Below are 16,966 nucleotides of genomic sequence, written 5' to 3'. Positions count from 1 at the left end.
TCCCCGTCTGGGCCAGAGGGGGAAGGGGACCTTGTTCTCATGACACCTGACCCAGTCCACATCCTGTCTCCAGCCCATCAGCTCAGTGTGGTCAGGGGCCAGAGCCAGACGGGTGGAGAGCCTCTGACCCATATGAGATCTCGGTGGCTTGGCAAATCCGGCAGGACCCGAAGAGTAAAGGCACAAGAACGAATTGAGTACACCCCAGTTGAGAGCATGAGGTTCTTCCATCACGTTATCGTGTCCTTATTTCTCAGAATGGACGCTGATATATCAAAGTGTTCGTTAGTATGCATTAGATTAAGGACTGACTGGTTGAGCGGAAGAACAATGTTGTGTTTATTTGATAGCTCTTCTAAAAATGTTATCACCCTCTAGTGGTAAGAAGAAGTGTTACAGTTATTTGAATTGATGCACGGATAGTCAGATTCATTTTCTGTTTATGTATTGGGTTATTCTGTCTGTGTATTGGGTTATTCTGTCTGTGTATTGGGTTATTCTGTCTATGTATTGGGTTATTCTGTCTATGTATTGGGTTATTCTGTCTGTGTATTGGGTTATTCTGTCTGTGTATTGGGTTATTCTGTCTATGTATTGAGTTATTCTGTCTATGTATTGGGTTATTCTGTCTGTGTATTGGGTTATTCTGTCTATGTATTGGGTTATTCTGTCTGTGTATTGGGTTATTCTCTCTATGTATTGGATTATTCTGTCTGTGTATTGTATTTATTGTTGTTATTCTGTCAGTTAGATTCTGCACTGTGGCACAATCAACTTTCAGGTTTATGTAAATATGTAAAATAAGTTGATTCTGACTGGGCGAAGAAAGAATGTCTTCTGAATTCATTAATAGTTGTATTGACTTGTTAGTCTATGTGTCAGATAATGTTAATTAGTAAACTGCTGTGTTGATCAAGTTCATGATGATTTGATGTCTTGAAAATAGCATGGGGCAAAGGCAGAAACTTAGTTAAAATATCATCTTTTAATAATTAATATTACTTGGAAATTGAAAAAGTTCAAGGCTTTCCCGATTACATACAAAGTTGAGTACAATTAAAATCCACTAGCCGTACTGTAGCTTAACATAAGGCAAATCATTAATGGTCCCAAACATAATAATTGTGTAGCAATTTCCCTCTGACTTCTTATGTATAATTATTACACTGTGGTTTACGATAACAGCCTGTGCATAGATTCATATACAAGGGATTAAGCATTTCCTATATAGAACATGGATATATTAACTACTATTATGAATGAGATCAGATATACTACAGGCTACGTTTGTCCCAGAAATATATTACAGCATAAGATGTTTAATTCAGAAATCAAATACATTAATGACATTAAATTGAAAACAATAAATTAATAATTTCATAAATAAATAAATAAATACACAAACGTGTTTCTCATAGAAGACATGTTTGAGGAAAGTTAAGAGCTAATTTGTATATAAAATAATACTGAAATGTAAATTATTGCAAGTAAATAAATAACATTCCATAAAAAATATTTGAATAAAAAATATTCACATTTTAAAAAGTCATTCAGTCCTCTGTGGCAGTTACTGCTCAGCCAAAACGCAGCACATGGATGATGTTTGGTGAGGACTGCTTTTGGTCCAGGGTTGTATTCATTAGTCATCCAAATAAATTAATTGGATGTAAACAAGGTAGGGGGCTAGCTAAATGTGTCCAGTGACATGTTTACATGGAGAGGTCAGTCGTGCCGCTGCATTATAATGCATGTATGAGACAGTGTAGAGTATTTCATATAGCAGCCATGTTCGCTCTTCACTGGCAATATTGACCAATAGCAGTTTCTGGAAATGTTTCAATTCCGAACAAATGATGTCACGCGTAACTGAACATCAGGACTCAGAAACCAAATGACCCATGTTTGGGTAAATGGAATCCTCAAAGACGCTAACATGGCTTTCCGTTGTAACAGGGTGCCTTTATCTGGATTTGTCCCCCAAAAAATTACCCCATCTTCCAGTTATCAGGCAGTTCAAAACAATGTTCTGTTACGTGATCTAAAAAAAGTACAACCCTTTTCTCTCGTAGAGGACACGTTACCTCAGCGAGAGACACCCAGGTAACTTAAACTGAAAAAGAACGATCCCTGATCAGTCGTCGGAACAGCAGTCCTCCTCATCCCCAGGGCCCTTCAGGCAGGCTGACTCGTAGTGCTTGTTCAGGTAGGACTTGAGCGCGAAGCTCTTGCCACAGCGCTTGCAGTCGTAGTGCTTGAAGGCCGAGTGTGTCTGCATGTGGGCACGCAGGTTGGAGCGGTCCGCGAACGCCTTGCCGCAGTGGGCGCAAGCGAACGGCTTCTCGCCGGTGTGCGAGCGCATGTGTCCCTGAAGCAGCCACGGTCGGCTGAACGCCTTGCCGCACACGGCGCACTCGTGCCGCAGGTCGTGGGTGAGCATGTGCATGGCCAGCGCCGGCATGGACACGTATGCCTTGTGGCATGTGGGGCACTTCCGGGCCTGCTGGCCGTCCAGGCTGCGGTGCGTCTGCTTGTGACGGCTCAGGTTGGACGATGTGGCGTAGGTCTTGCCGCATTCGCCACATGTGTAGCGCCCGGGCCCTTTGGGTTTCCCCGACTTCCCTTTGGTGGCCTTGGCCCCTTTGGCTGGCGGGGAGCCCGCTTCCGCGCTGCTATCCCTCCCGTCGCCGCGCCGGTCCTGCTGCCTGCGGTTGGCCCTTCTCCGAGAGCGGCCGTCCGAGATGAGGAAGGCATCTACCGCGTAGCCGCTGCCATCCGACTCGGCGGTCACGCTTGAGCGGGGGCTGTCCGGCTGCTCCATGTCGTGGTCGGAGTAGTCCTCCCCGCCGCTGCCCCCGGCGCTCCCTGGGGAGAACCGGAGCCCAGAGGGCCCCATCTGCCTCCTCGAATCTGGGCCCTTTGTGCCGGGGCATATTGAGGGGATGACATAATCCTGGATGTAGCCTGAAGAGGATTAACAAGAGAAACACGTTGAATACATTTATTTTCTCTCTCTCTCTCTCTCTCTCTCTCTCTCTCGTTCTATATTTATTTATATATATATATGAAAAACATCACATAAAAAATGGCAACTGATTTTTATTAACAAAAAACCCTGCTTAGGTATGCATGCAATGGTGAGATTCGATGATGTCTTTCATTTGCTGATCGAAGCTTGTTTTCATTCATCCTTCTTTAATAGTTTTTTTTTATTGTTGAGTTAAAATCAGCTGATCTGATCCCACCACTCATTGATCAACATGGGACCGTATACAGGAAACCATTAAGCAAGTGCTTGGTTCAGCACGCTTTCCGAATTAAATATGAATGGCTCTTCAGTGCACTGCTTTGCACTGGTCAATAACTCATCTAGCTCTAAACAAGGGCTTTTGTCTGTATCCCAAATGGCATCCTATTCCCCATGTAGTGTGCACTACGCTTGGTCGTAAGTCATGCTCACAATATAGGTGAAAAGGGTGCCATTTGTGACTCGCTAAAGGACTATCACTGCGAGCTACACACTAAACCCAACCATCGCAGACAAAACCCAAGTACTATTCACTGACATGCCCAGAAACAGTCATAAAATGAAAGGCACTTAGTTCTCCACAACCAATCCACCTGTCGTCGTCCCATCACGTGCCCCCATTTCTAAATCTGTTATTGTGGAGGGGGCCGAAAACAAAACAGAATGTCTAAGCGGAGAAATCCCCCAAAGCGCTAAATCATTTTAATCAGATCATTTTCCATCTGTGATGTGGTGAAAGTGCCCGTGAGTATGGTAATGGAGAAAATGAATGACAGGTGCAGTGTGATTTGGGGATGGGGAGGTGGGGGCGAAGGAGGGGGTTGTGGTCTGATCTTGACAGCAGTGCTGACTATACTGGGTTCTGTCCTGCAGCACAAAGGGAACCAGACAGCTGGCATCCTAAATCTGGGGACAAATGATCCAGCGAGCCGGAGCTCGGTGCTTATGAAGGACATTCCGCTAACAACAAAAACACACATTTCTATGGAAGTTCATAGCCTGGGAATCACTGTATCAGTTGACCAAACCGCATGTGCATATCAGGTCGTTAGCAGTCCCTCTCGTTTAAAAGAAAGAAACGTCTGAATGAGGTCGCGCCAGGGATGTTGCTTTTTTCCCCCATTTTAAGATGAGATTTGGTCATGAATGATCTTCTCTACCAATAAACCATCAGCTTTGTCAGTTCACCAGCAGCAAACAATGCATCCTGTCGGTGGATCTGGGGGGGGTGGGGGGGGTGGGGGGGGGGGTTGAATTTCTGCAATCTGACCCCCTCCGGGCCTCTAGCATCCTGTATGATCAGAGGAGACGGAGAGATGACGAGATGGAAGAACGGAGAGGTATTCGATGGACGTGCGGGGGGGTTGATAACGGAACTCAAGGGCAGCGGCGTCCTAACTGAGGACAAACCAGTCCCAGGTGGATATCTGCTTTCTGGTAGCGGTGGTGGAGAGGGTTTGGACCTCACAAAGGCATGGGTGGAATTTCCAGCGATACATCATTGCAGCTACGCCAGGATCTATGCACACAATGGTATTAAAACCCTGCTGTGTGATCTGCTTCTGCATTAAGCTGATTGGTCCGGCGTGACCTGAATTCACTCTGCTGGAGTTAGAAAACAAAAGTCTGGAGGCATTGGGTGATGTGGGGTGAGGTTAGGGTTGTGTGTGGCTGGCTGGGTTGGGAGGGGGGGCGGGGGGGGATTAAAAACAAAACACAACATTACAGTCTTCATGACAGCAGGGAAGGCATGGGCCAGGAGGGTTGACAAATTTCTCCAAAACACGTATTGTAAATTATAAACGAGAATGTTTCTGACTTGAATCAAAAGACCCACCATCAATATTGACAACAACAAGCACACGGATGTGTCCTTTCCCCCTCTATACTAAATTTTCGCAGAAATGAAATTTTCAAGCAATCTCGACTCACCATTTTCACTCAAACGGACTGCCAAGTTGGTGGCGGACTCTGTGATGGCCCGTGTGAGTGTGTACGACACGTTGTTATGGTGACTGTGATGATGATGATGATTAGAGGAAAAATCATGAACCTTCAGTTGTTTCACCAAAAAGGAACGTGGCATTTTCTTGACTGCCTGCTCCTAGTGCCTCATACGAAGAAGAAAAAACACTGAAAGAAGCCAAAGGCCTGCAGCTACTTCAGGACAACACTTCAGCAAAGGCCCCAAGTCAGTGAAAGCCAAAATGGAGGTGGAGGATGCCAAAGGATGCTGTGATTTCCCTCGCTGTTAAAATTCCCCGGCAAATGGCCTCCGTCCGAATGCTCGGCAAAAGCAAAAGACAAAGGACGAGAGAGAGAGAAGAGAAAAGAGGTGGAAAGAAAGTGTGGAGAGATAGAGACAGCGTGAGAGAGAGGAGATGGCTAGACTAGCTGAGCTCAGCAGTCGTACAGGCTTTTATATGGAGCACGAGCCCCCCAAAGATCAGGTGGTGCCTTTGGAAAAAGGAGCCTGCTTAGCATTAATCCATCAAACATCCCCAGGGACACACATCAAATTACCACGAGCCGTCTGTGCATCCCTGTGCACACACGCACGCACGCACGCACACACACATATACACACTAGTGCATAGACGCACGCACCCCCACACACACACGCACACTAGTGCGTAGACGCACGCACACACATGCACATGCACGCAAACCCACACTAACACACACACTCTTTGCAGCCAACCCCAGTCAACCCCCCCCCCCCTGGTCTTCTACCCCTTTATCGCTCCACTCACACAGAGAGGGGGGGGGGGCAGACAAAAGCATCGCCAGAGCACGTGGGTGACACTTCACACACCGTCTTGTCCACTATTGTCTTCTCATGAAGTAGCGAACAGTTTACGCTTCATGTCCCCCCTGAACCAACTGTTATGTTTGTGTGAGTGTGTGTGTGTCACACACACACACACCACCGCAGACACGCTAATCTTCGACGGCTAAATGCTCATTAACCGAATTTGATTTCAGAATTTAGGTACACGATTATGTAATCGGGATCCAGGTTGTGCAGACAGTGTGGTGGACGGGGTCAGCTGTGGCAGTAGCCCAGTAAGAGCATTGTAAATGATGCTGGTTAACTGTAAATGATGCTGGATAACTGTAAATGATGCTGGATAACTGTAAATGATGCTGTATAACTGTAAATGATGCTGGTTAACTGTAAATGATGCTGGTTAACTGTAAATGATGCTGGTTAACTATAAATGATGCTGGTTAACTGTAAATTATGCTGGTCACCAAGTTGACCATTGTGCATTTATATTTAGCAGAACGCGGCACTCAGCCCTGTCTTAAGCCTCATGCTTAAAACACCTCAGATTATCCTGTGTCTTGAAATGCATCCGATGTACAGTGTTGTTTGAATACATCTGACGATCACATTCTCAACATTGCAGAGATAGATGCCAGTGCAGCCCCAACAGCTGGCCTTTTTCACTTTCATCCCTTGTAGGTTTCTGTCAGTTTTATGTCCACTTAAAGGATCTCATGCCCCCCACGTCAAACGACCTACGGACAATGGTCCCTGTAATGACTTCTGGTCTGGTGGCTGTGACGGCTTGACCCCTGCATGTCGGAGGGGTCAGCAGCGGAGTGGCTCGTCAAAACGACCGAGGCCTGGACAGTGAGAAAACACACTCGCACACAGATGGGTGTAGAGAAGTTGAAGGTACTTTTGAACAGAGAGAACCTGCTGTCTAGCAACAAGAATAGTGAAAATATGAATTCTACACATGGCTGATATGCCTAATTTCTTTCATTTTTATTCTATTTTGGGGAGGATTTATTTTCGTTGGGGAGAAGTAGAACATTTTGGTCAAAGAGTGTTTGGTAAACAAAACATTTTGAACATTTTGTGTATTTTAGTTCAACTGTGAACATATCATTGATTATCATTAACTTGCGTGTCACTGGGTGCTCTTTGACTAGCTAACTGCATAGTAAGAAGGGCCACAGAGGACATAAAGAGCGAGTAGCTATTGTGGTCTGTTTTAGTAGCGATAAGTGAGATAATTTGTGCTAATCGCATCCAGCCATTGGTGAAGGGCTCTTTGCAAAACAAATGCAGGTCCTTTTCACTAAGAACGTCTTTTCAGTGCTTTGCTAAATTCGCTTTCTTCAGCACCTGACAATGAGACAGCTGCAAGCCAATGAATGAGCGTGATTGTCTTTTCCATTTAATCACCAGAGAGTGAAATAACGGAGAAAAAACAAGAAATTCACTTGTTTTTAACTGTCACTACGCTTGTTCCATTTACTCAATAATTTCAATTGCGAACCGAGTGTAAAATGTTGAATGCGTCTTTGAAAAAAAGCACTTCGAATTCAGTTGTGTGCCAAAGCACACGTTAACATTTTGTTGTCCGCAAGCTAAATCCAGGGGGAGACAATCTGAAACCTCCACAGGCGATTCAGTGTAGGACACGCTCACGACTGAATACCACCATTTTGAAATGACTATGGGCTCTGCATAGGAAGTGCATCAACAATACAAACTGTCCTCACCTTTCATATCCCACCCAAAGACCTTCAAAACAAGGAGGACACGAAAGGAAATGACAAAAAAAAACTTCTACACGTCATCTGTTGTGATTAGGAGGGATCATTGGAGTAGGACAGGGGCTGTCGGGGGAGGGGGGGGGGCGTAAAAGGGGGGTTGTACAACTACATTTTAATCTAGTCGGGCCTCAATCCGGATAAAAGGATTCTGCCCCTCTCCCTCCTTTCCATTTTGGGGGTCATCAATCAAACGTGTCCAGCCCTCCCACCGGTCTCCCCTCCACGACATCCGTCCGCTGTCGCGGTGTGTGGAAGATCGAGTCTCCTGGGAACCGGCGGGACAGAAGAAGAGGGAGTGGGATGCATTGTGGGGGGAAAGCCGTGACATGAGTCACGGGTCTGGACGGCAGAGCACCAGAGGTGAGCACCGGAAGAAATGCAAGGGGTCTTGTGGGAAATGTACGCATTTCAGTGGTGCTTTTAAAAAAACATCTTTTCATTTAACAATCATTTTATGATTCAAATCAGGAAGTAATTTTAACACAGGTTACACACAACGACTGGATAAACACAGAACACTGAAGCATATGTGGACTGCAGCCTTTGTGTTAAAAGAGAGGAGAAAAAAACATTGATTTACAAACAATTTGCAAATGTCCTTTTAACACAGTGGCCGGTCAACCAAAGCGGGTTGATTGCCTTTTCGGTAAATGTTGTCTTGAAAAAGAACAAGGGGTCCGCCACAGACCGCCATATCCCCATGAACATTTTAACGTGGTCTAATTTCAAGAACAGTTTTATAAAGAGGTAGTGTGTCCCAGTACTGGCGTTCTATTGTAATCTGTATCTAATTACAGCATTACTGAAATAACCAGAGTTCACTGGCTAAAAGTCCCATAGCATCCAGTTGCCTTTGGCTCCTGATATTGATAAGGGCCCCAGCAGGGGTGTGCCCCAGAGGCCCGTCCTATCCCCTATACCGCACACGTCTTCTGTCTAGGACCCACGGAGGGAAGCAAGCTAAGCATGGAGCATAGTGCAGATTGAATGAATTTTCCCGGGGAAGACTTTGCCTTGGACTTCATGCTTGCCAATAAAACTGCTTATTTTTGGACCCGAGGAGCATACATCACACCCTGTGTCTCTATTCAATATACAATCAACTGATGGTGTCGGTCGTGGGTGACATTGTCTCTACAAGTGTCATTCACTGGCCTTGAGAGCACTTACACTAAATGGATCTTTGCCAAATAGCCCCTCAGCACTTGCGGTTCAATTGCCCTGTCAAAGAGAGAATTACCTGCCGAGGACCCCAATGGGGACTCTCACCGGCAAGGACACGACGTGTCATTTGGCTAATGTCCACATTACAAAAAAAAGCTATTTTTCACAAAAACCAAGTTGTCCTACTGGTAGAATAATCGCTGCGTCTGCATGTGTTGAAAATGGGAACGTCGTCAATTCTGCCTAATTGAGAGGCACGTGGCAAGATTACACTGCAGTAAAGTGTGTGTGTGTGTGAGTATGTGAGTGTGTGTTGGGAGGGTGGGGGTTCGAAGAAAGGTTACAATGGGTGTGATAAGGGCCAGCTGTAGGGCTGCCTAAAACCATGAGCTGTGCGTAAGGGGGTAAAGGGTGTGTGTGTGTGTGTAAGAGGAGGAGGGATCATCTCACACTCTTTTGTCTCGGGGCCATCTGCTCTGGGATTCGTAATGGGGTGTGCAGTGGTGTGAAGGGGTGTTGGGGGGGGGGGCTGGTCTGAGAATGGTAGAGGGCTACATTCCGTCACCTTAAAGCCATGTGACAGCCAGAAACTCAGCTGCTTCCCTTGGGCCTAGGCTATTAAGGCGGAAGCCTGGAGCTGTGTGAAACACAGAGGGAGATTTACAGTGCCCAAGTGACCTCGCTCAAATGACTCTCCATTTCCCTAATCAGTTTCATTGGTTGATCAGCCATTTTAGTTTGTTTCATTGAATGGGAGGTGGAAATAAAAAATAACTCGCCGGGGTTACGACATGTGTGGCTCACTAAAATGTGCTCCCTGACTAAAAGCTTATTCACAGTAACAAGAGTTATAGAGAGCACATCATTCATTAAAATACCATTTAAATAATATTTAAAGACACTTTTTTTGACAGCTTGACAGTCCTGAAAACAAACATCCATATGAACAAACGTTAGCTAACTTGCTAACATCAGCTAAGCTAGCCAGTGAAGCTGAGCCAGCCTATCAAATTTCAAGTGAAACACAAGGGAATAAGGTTGCGGGATCCTGCTAACCAGCGCAGCAGACAAAGTAAAAATGTACCAACAAAAGCTATCTGGTTAGCTACAATTACTATCTTAGTGACTAGCTAGCATATGTTCACGAAGCATCTCCCCTTTGCTGCAACTCCTTTCAAAAACTGCAGACAAACAGTAATGAAAAGAGGTTATTGGTGGAAAACATTCTGACAGCAGACTGATATGTGATAACCATCTTTCCTATTTTCGGGATAATGTGAATACACCATTAGGAAACATGCTAAGCTAGCCGTTTGACTTGTAATAGGTACTGTGATCTAGTTAACCTAGCCAGCTACATCCATAACAGCAAAAGAGGTATCCTTTGACCACTTTCTTCACGTGGTCGACATGATGTATTCACATTGCAGTGATCTGGGGAGGGTTTCTGAATCAAAGGTGATTACTTCAGAAGGTGAATAATGATTTGCAAATATTTCATTTTGTGTTTTGGCAAGGCATTTGACCCACACTGAAGTGTATTGGAAATTGCTAAAATGTTAGGGGAGCATGCTTGCCCAATGGGTTGTACCCTGAAGGTTTGTTTTTTCAGGGAACAGTCAATTTTTTCTAATTTCTTTTCTCTAATCACAATCAACAGGTTTATGTTGTTATATGATGAGAAGTTGTATAATAGTTATATAAAGACATATGATAGAGGATCATATGCTAAAAGTTGTTTCAGTTATGGGCTGTTTTTTCATAAATGAGCAATGTGGATTTTGCCTATCGTATAGAATTAAATGCATAGAAATAGAATTAGTAGAACAGGAAATTCCAATCAATGATTTGTCTGTTTTATACATTTTATTTCCACGTATCTAATTCTAAACATACGCAAAATCCGGGCACATGACCTACGATCAACCAGACCATTTACATAACAGAGGTCTTAAGCAAACCCAACCTGATACACGCATGAACACCGTCCTTCAAAATGAAACGTAACACAAACAAAAAGTCTCATTTAGCTAATTGGCACTCTAGTTGCCGTTCTCTCACCCTCCTTAATAAGCTAGAGAGTGTGTGTTAAATGTGTGTGCGCGAGTGATATTGACCCTGTGAGCAGATGGGCCCCTCGAAACTGCTTGGCGCAGCCCCATACACACCGGGTCGAGCAGGAGACGGGTGTAAGTGTGTATTTTGCGTGCCAGAAGACCATATGACAACTCCCAGAATTGGTCCACTCTCTGAGTTTTACATTTGAATGCAACAAATGGATTGCAATCAGCGAATGGAGTACATTGTAGAGACGGGGTTGGACAGAAGATATTTGATTTGGTAATCAGACAGTTGAACACAAAGTTTCATAGCATTACATTGTACTATTGTGTGTTATAATTTCACATATATGTATTTATATATTCATTCATTCTTTTAATTTATATATTTCTGTTCTGGCGGGGGGGCATTTCTATAATCTTTTTCATAGAGACAGTGGGGGGAGGAAACATCATTTTTTGCTGAAAAGAGCAGTGGGTCAAATCCATGCTGCAGCAACACATAGAATTAGAGGCAGCATCTTAGACCATTAAATCCCACCAGGCCTCTGATTTAACCCCTCACCCCCAACCCAGGACCTTCTGACTCTGCATCATACAAACACCTGTGTCCTGCTTGTCAACTGGACCCATTCCAACCTGCGGCATAAGTCAGGTCCAGGTGACTGATAATTCCCATCCTCTGTTATGGACACTGAACACTGGCCCACGTCTTTGCCGTCTCATTCACTGTACACACAGTCATTGTTTTTCACATCACACGCGATTAGCGCGTGGGACGGAGATGTCACTGTCCTTTGCCCTAGCTGCACAAATTCCCGTCTACACAAAGCAAACGCTAATAATGCTAATAATTGTCTTGAGTGTGACTGCAGGAAGTTTTGTTGTGGGGAAGGCTTGTTTCTGTGCTGATGGACTTATATAGACATTGCAGCCCTGAAGCATAATGTTGTAGGCGGTGCCATTGAGGCCATCTGCATTTTGGACTAGGGAGACCTGATCCTACTCGTGATTTCTGCTCTGAGGCACATAAGGACACTGACATAATGATGCGTCCTCTAATTTTGGCACTGCTTTGAGTTTACAGATCTGCTCCATATTGTGTGACGTAGCCTACAGGAGATGGAGGCACCCTCAGCGCTCTCTCTCTCTCTCTCTCTCTTTGTGATGAATGTTTGCCCCCCCCGGTCACGTGACCCTCTTTGTCCCCTCTCCACGTAGGCCTCGCAGGCGAGGGGAGATGACAGGGCCCCGGCGGCCACGAGGGACGAGGGAACAGCTGTTGAATAAGGACCGGCAGTCTGCTTCCCCGTGGAGCTGCTGCACCTTACAAGTCGCTCCATCAAGACGGACGAGGACAATTGGCATTGCTGACCGGACGTTTTTCCCCGTCTCGGGGGCTGACAGGTTGTACTCCGTAAAGGAGTCGTCATGCCCTATTTGTTTTTCGGTTTCTGTGTGGGGTGGATGGGAGGCTGCTCTGATGAGGCTTCGCGTCATCCGGCTGTGACAAATGAAAAAGTCCACTGGAATCAAATGAGCCCCATTGAAATCCTCGTGGCACCGCAGAAGGACATAATCCTGACACTCTTTTGCTGTGTTTGATTTAAATATGGATTTGCAGGTATATATTTGCTGGTTAATAATACCCACAGAGTGTCTTATAAGCTACATGGGAAGCCAGTGTATAGTTGCAGCCAGTTACCTTTGTGGGATTTTAACGTGGTCTAATTTCAAGACAGTTTTATAAAGAGGTAGTGTGTCCCAGTACTGTCCCTACATACTTCAAAGCACATACTTTACCTTCACTGGCATAGCACAAAGTGGTAGTATGTAGTAAAACTGAATTTAGAAGCAGAAACTATTGGAAAATGGGTACGATGTTGGAAAAAAACGGGGGTGGAGTGACCTCTCCCTAATTGAACTTGTCTGACGTTTTTGCTGTAGCCTACACCATTTGACAGTAAAGAAAAATAAACTATATTCTTTCCTTGCACTCCAGTAATTTTTACACAATGTCTTTTCGAAGTAAATGCAACAGAATAGAAAAATAAACATTTTGGAAAACTAGCCAGCTGAAGTCACTGCCACTGGGGATAGCCTGGTAGCATTGGTAGCATTGGAGTACAACAGAGCCAGCGTAGAAAAGGCTAGGAAGAGTGAATAAAATAAATAAATGGTAGTTCATAATAATAATAGTATAAATTGAGGTAGATAGTACTAAGTCACAACGACAACTAAAGCTCTGCCCCTCTCTGCCCACTGGCCAAGGGAAGCAGTGCATTTATGGCCGATCTCTAGCTCTGAGGAAAAGTTAAGACTAGTGGCAGTCATTAATGTACATTTCCAGTTACTTCTTGTGTCTTACGGTAGTTGACATCTTTGTTTAGACATAGCATGTGTGCGTCCTTAAGATATGTGAGATTATATATTTGTTACATGTGGCTATGTTTGTTGACCCAATCAGTAATGTTTGTCTTATTTCGTTGTATGCTAGTTAGCCGTTTTTACCGCTAATAACTGTAAGCCGGCAACTGTAATCTTGCTATCTCCATTTCTGTTTGTCAACTAAATTCTGACATCTAGCATTGGATGTGTACTATACAAAATTCATATTGCATTGTTATGTTTACCCATAGCTATACACATGTATATGCACTGTATTAGCTAGTTAATGTGCATGTTATTGGAGATTGTGTAAAAATGCATTCACGTTTATGCTGTTGTGTGAAAACTATGCTGCAATGATCATAATGATCACATTTAATACAAATCTTGCAGTCTGTTTGAACTGTTTTGGTTCATATTTATACATTTTGCTTAATTTAATTAAATAAGCATGTTTTTGTATTTATGTTCTTACTGTATGAATAACAGGCCTGATGCAGAAATTGACTTTACAGTTTAGAAGTAATGGTTTAGAAGAACACTCAGCTTGATTTCTTATAAGAATCCTACTTTTGCTTGTCAAATGCAATAGTCCGATTTTCTATTGTTTTCTATTGCTGCATATGAAAGAAGGTGTAGCTGAGGCAGGAGCTACAGACAGGGTGATGATGGAGGAAACAGTTGCAGGTCTGGCTCAGAGATCAGGTCAGATGCAGACACGCAGGTTTTAAGTGAATGGGGGGATTATATAAAATGTGTTATGGCTACCTACTTAAAAAAAAAAATGCTTTACACGTTTAACTGGAAAAGCTATGTTTTTATTAGTTACAAAAAAATGCTGGATAAGAGTATAGCCAAATGAACTGCAGTTGTTCTTTTGTAAAAGCCAGAGCCTGAAGAGAGACTGACAGAGGATGGGGCCACTGTTCAGCAGAGAAGGTATGGAAATGAGGCAGACAGGTGAAATAAATGCAGATGGTTCCACCTGTAGCTTAAATAACATTGCACGCCCTAATTTTATGATGAATTATCACCCTAAAAAAGCTCCAGAAATCCCCCCAGCAAATGTTCAGAAAGTATTTCAGTATACTTGGTTACTGCGAATCACCCAGACAGACATTCAAAATGTAGGAAGATACATTAGGTGCTGGATAGGGTGACGGATGCAGAGAAGGTGATGGGAGAGTGTGCACTCGGCTACAGGGGATCTAACCTGGACGCTGCCAGTACTTTGGAAAACATGGATCATGGGAACTTTTCGGAGTGAATTCTGCTACTGAGCAAATATGATGTGTGCTAAGAAGAGGATATCACAGACTGCATTACAAAGAACAAGAAGTAGCACGAATGTTGGGGGGAAAGGAGAAAGCAGGTCCCTTGTCTCCTGACTCTCAAAGGACGGCTGCTAATTTAGTAATTGATGCCATCAGCCTGAGGATCCAGGAAAGTGTTGCCAACTAAGTTAGGAAATCTGGATTTACTTCAGTCCATATTGACACTCCGTCAGATAAGACACCCAAGGACTGGGGGTCTCTGATACTGACATATATTACAGATGTTGTCCATAAGAGACTCATAGCAGTGGTGGATTGCCACTCATCAAGTGGGGAGTCCTTTGGAAAGGACACAAGTTTTGGAAAAAGTCAACCTAAATGTGTGGGTAATACCACAGATGGGACTGCTGACATGCTGGGAAAATATCAGGGATTCTCTTTACTGTTCTCAGCACACTGTCCTAGACATGTACATGTCTGCTGTTAATGTCATATACAACCCTGTTTCCCAAAAAGTTGGGACGCTGTGTAAAATGTAAAGAAAAAGAGAATGCAATGATGTGCAAATCATTCAAACCCTATATCTAATAGAAAATAATACAAAGACAACATATCAAATGTTGAAATTGAGAAATGTTATTGTTTCTTGAAAAATATATGCCCACTGAATGTTTAGAAAAGCTGGGACAGGGGCAACAAAAGACTGGAAAAGTTGTGTAATGCTAAAAAAAAAATTAGTTTAATTGGCAACTAATTAGTTTAATTGGCAACAGGTCAGCAACATGATTGGTTATAAAAAGAACATCCCAGAGAGTATGAGTCTTTCAGAAGTAAAGATGGGGAGGGCTTCACCACTCAGTGAAATAAAAAATACAACAAATAAGACCCTGAACTGTTGAGCAGCTGAAATCCCATATCAAGCTAATGAGAAAACATATAATTTTCAAAACTACAGCCATCGGTCTCCTCAGTTTCCAGACACTTACAGGGTGTTGTTAAAAGAGGTGATGAAACACAGTGGTAAACATGCACCGTCACAACTTTTTTAAAATGTGTTGCATGTATGGGCATGTATAATATTTCTCAGTTTCAACATTTGATATGTTGTCTTTGTACTATTTTCAATTTTCAAATATAGTGATGAATTATTTGCACATCATTGCATTCTGTTTTTATTTGCATTTTAAGCAGTGTCCCAACTTTTTTGGAAAAAGGTTGTACTAAATCTAGTGTTGGCATATACTACTGAAAGTGTTATTCAAAGTGCTACCCGGTTTTCTCTGTTGAATGATATGGCAGTATTCCTTGGGAGTCTCCTACAAATGGATGAATACGTGGGAAGGTGTGAGTAAAGTCCATCACTGCAGGTGCCCGTCTCTAACAGGAGAGACACGTTGGTGGGCCAAAGACGAGGCCCTGAAGGTTTTTGGTTCGTTCGTCAATCCACACCATGCATATTCATGGACCTGGTCGGTAAAGAGACAAAAGTAAGAAAGACATCACCCTGACACCCCCAGTGAGAGTTCATATGATCAGATCGTACCTCCTGAGTACCGAGTCTGCCCCTGGTCACTGATCAAGATTGGCAATACATCAAGACTGATAATGAACAAGTTACAATAACCGGTTGCATCAAAGCCAAGCCAATTGACACTGCAAAATCAGTGCTTACCCTAATCATGTTGCCTGAATCAAAACATACTGTAATCTCGGAGGCAAGCTGAATGTTGCAGCACAAATCCATTGCCTCACAGTTGCACTGTGTCCATGAGTTTTAAGTCCTTGTCATGGCATGCCAATGGCCAGGAGCCTTGGACGTGGCTGTGCACATTCTCTCAGCACTGTTCAGAGTTGCTCATGTTGACCTCAGACCAGTGTTTCCTTGTCATGTCATGCTCTAGTGACTGTTGTGGTAGGTCGGGCGCCTGCAAACTCAACCTTGGTAGGGCTTCCAAGCGCGTAGGTGCTGGATGATCGAGCAGCGCGATAAGAAGCAGACCGGCTTGGCCAGACGTGCTTCGGCACACACGTCTCAATCTTTGACTCTTTCAATCTATGTCCGGGAGGAGTGACTGTGACAAGGCGAGGCCTAATCACAAATTGATCTTTATGAAACTGGTAGGGGAGAAACAGGGCGAATTATATCAGTAATAATTAAGCGTAAAGCATTTCTATGTTGATTTTCTTCGGGTCATTGTCTCGAGGAAGATCCAGATTATTTCTTAGCTGGCACAGACGCTGCAAGTCCAATTCCAGTAAGACTTCTTCAAACCGTTGAAGTGTGCACTTTTGTAGGTGACAACACTCGAGCCGTCTTATAAGGTACATCCATCTAGTGCCATGTCTGACCCAGGTTCGCCTTGGGACCAGCCTAGAGTATTTGGGGAATGGATTGTACTAGGCGTCTGTAACTTTCCGCTGGGATGTAGGTTTACTCATACTCAATGGCCTTAGGGCACATATGCTGTATTGGATTCAGG

The 16,966-nt window shown here is 43.9% G+C and overlaps 1 protein-coding gene across 1 annotated transcript; it reads right to left on the bottom strand.

Moving 5' to 3' along the window:
* Positions 1-966: 966 nt before the first annotated feature.
* LOC105016720 (transcriptional repressor scratch 2) lies at positions 967-5,641 on the bottom strand. Its single transcript, XM_010880741.3, has 2 exons — positions 4,958-5,641; positions 967-2,961 (listed from the first exon to the last, which is right to left on the bottom strand). The coding sequence occupies exons 1-2, from the start codon at positions 5,109-5,111 to the stop codon at positions 2,132-2,134; spliced, it is 984 nt and encodes a 327-aa protein (XP_010879043.2). The 5' UTR covers positions 5,112-5,641; the 3' UTR covers positions 967-2,131.
* Between the last annotated feature and the right edge of the window lie 11,325 nt (positions 5,642-16,966).

This window comes from Esox lucius, chromosome 17 (genome assembly GCF_011004845.1).
Source record: "Esox lucius isolate fEsoLuc1 chromosome 17, fEsoLuc1.pri, whole genome shotgun sequence".
NCBI classification, from domain to species: Eukaryota; Metazoa; Chordata; class Actinopteri; order Esociformes; family Esocidae; genus Esox; species Esox lucius.
This window is presented reverse-complemented; position numbering and strand designations above follow the sequence as displayed.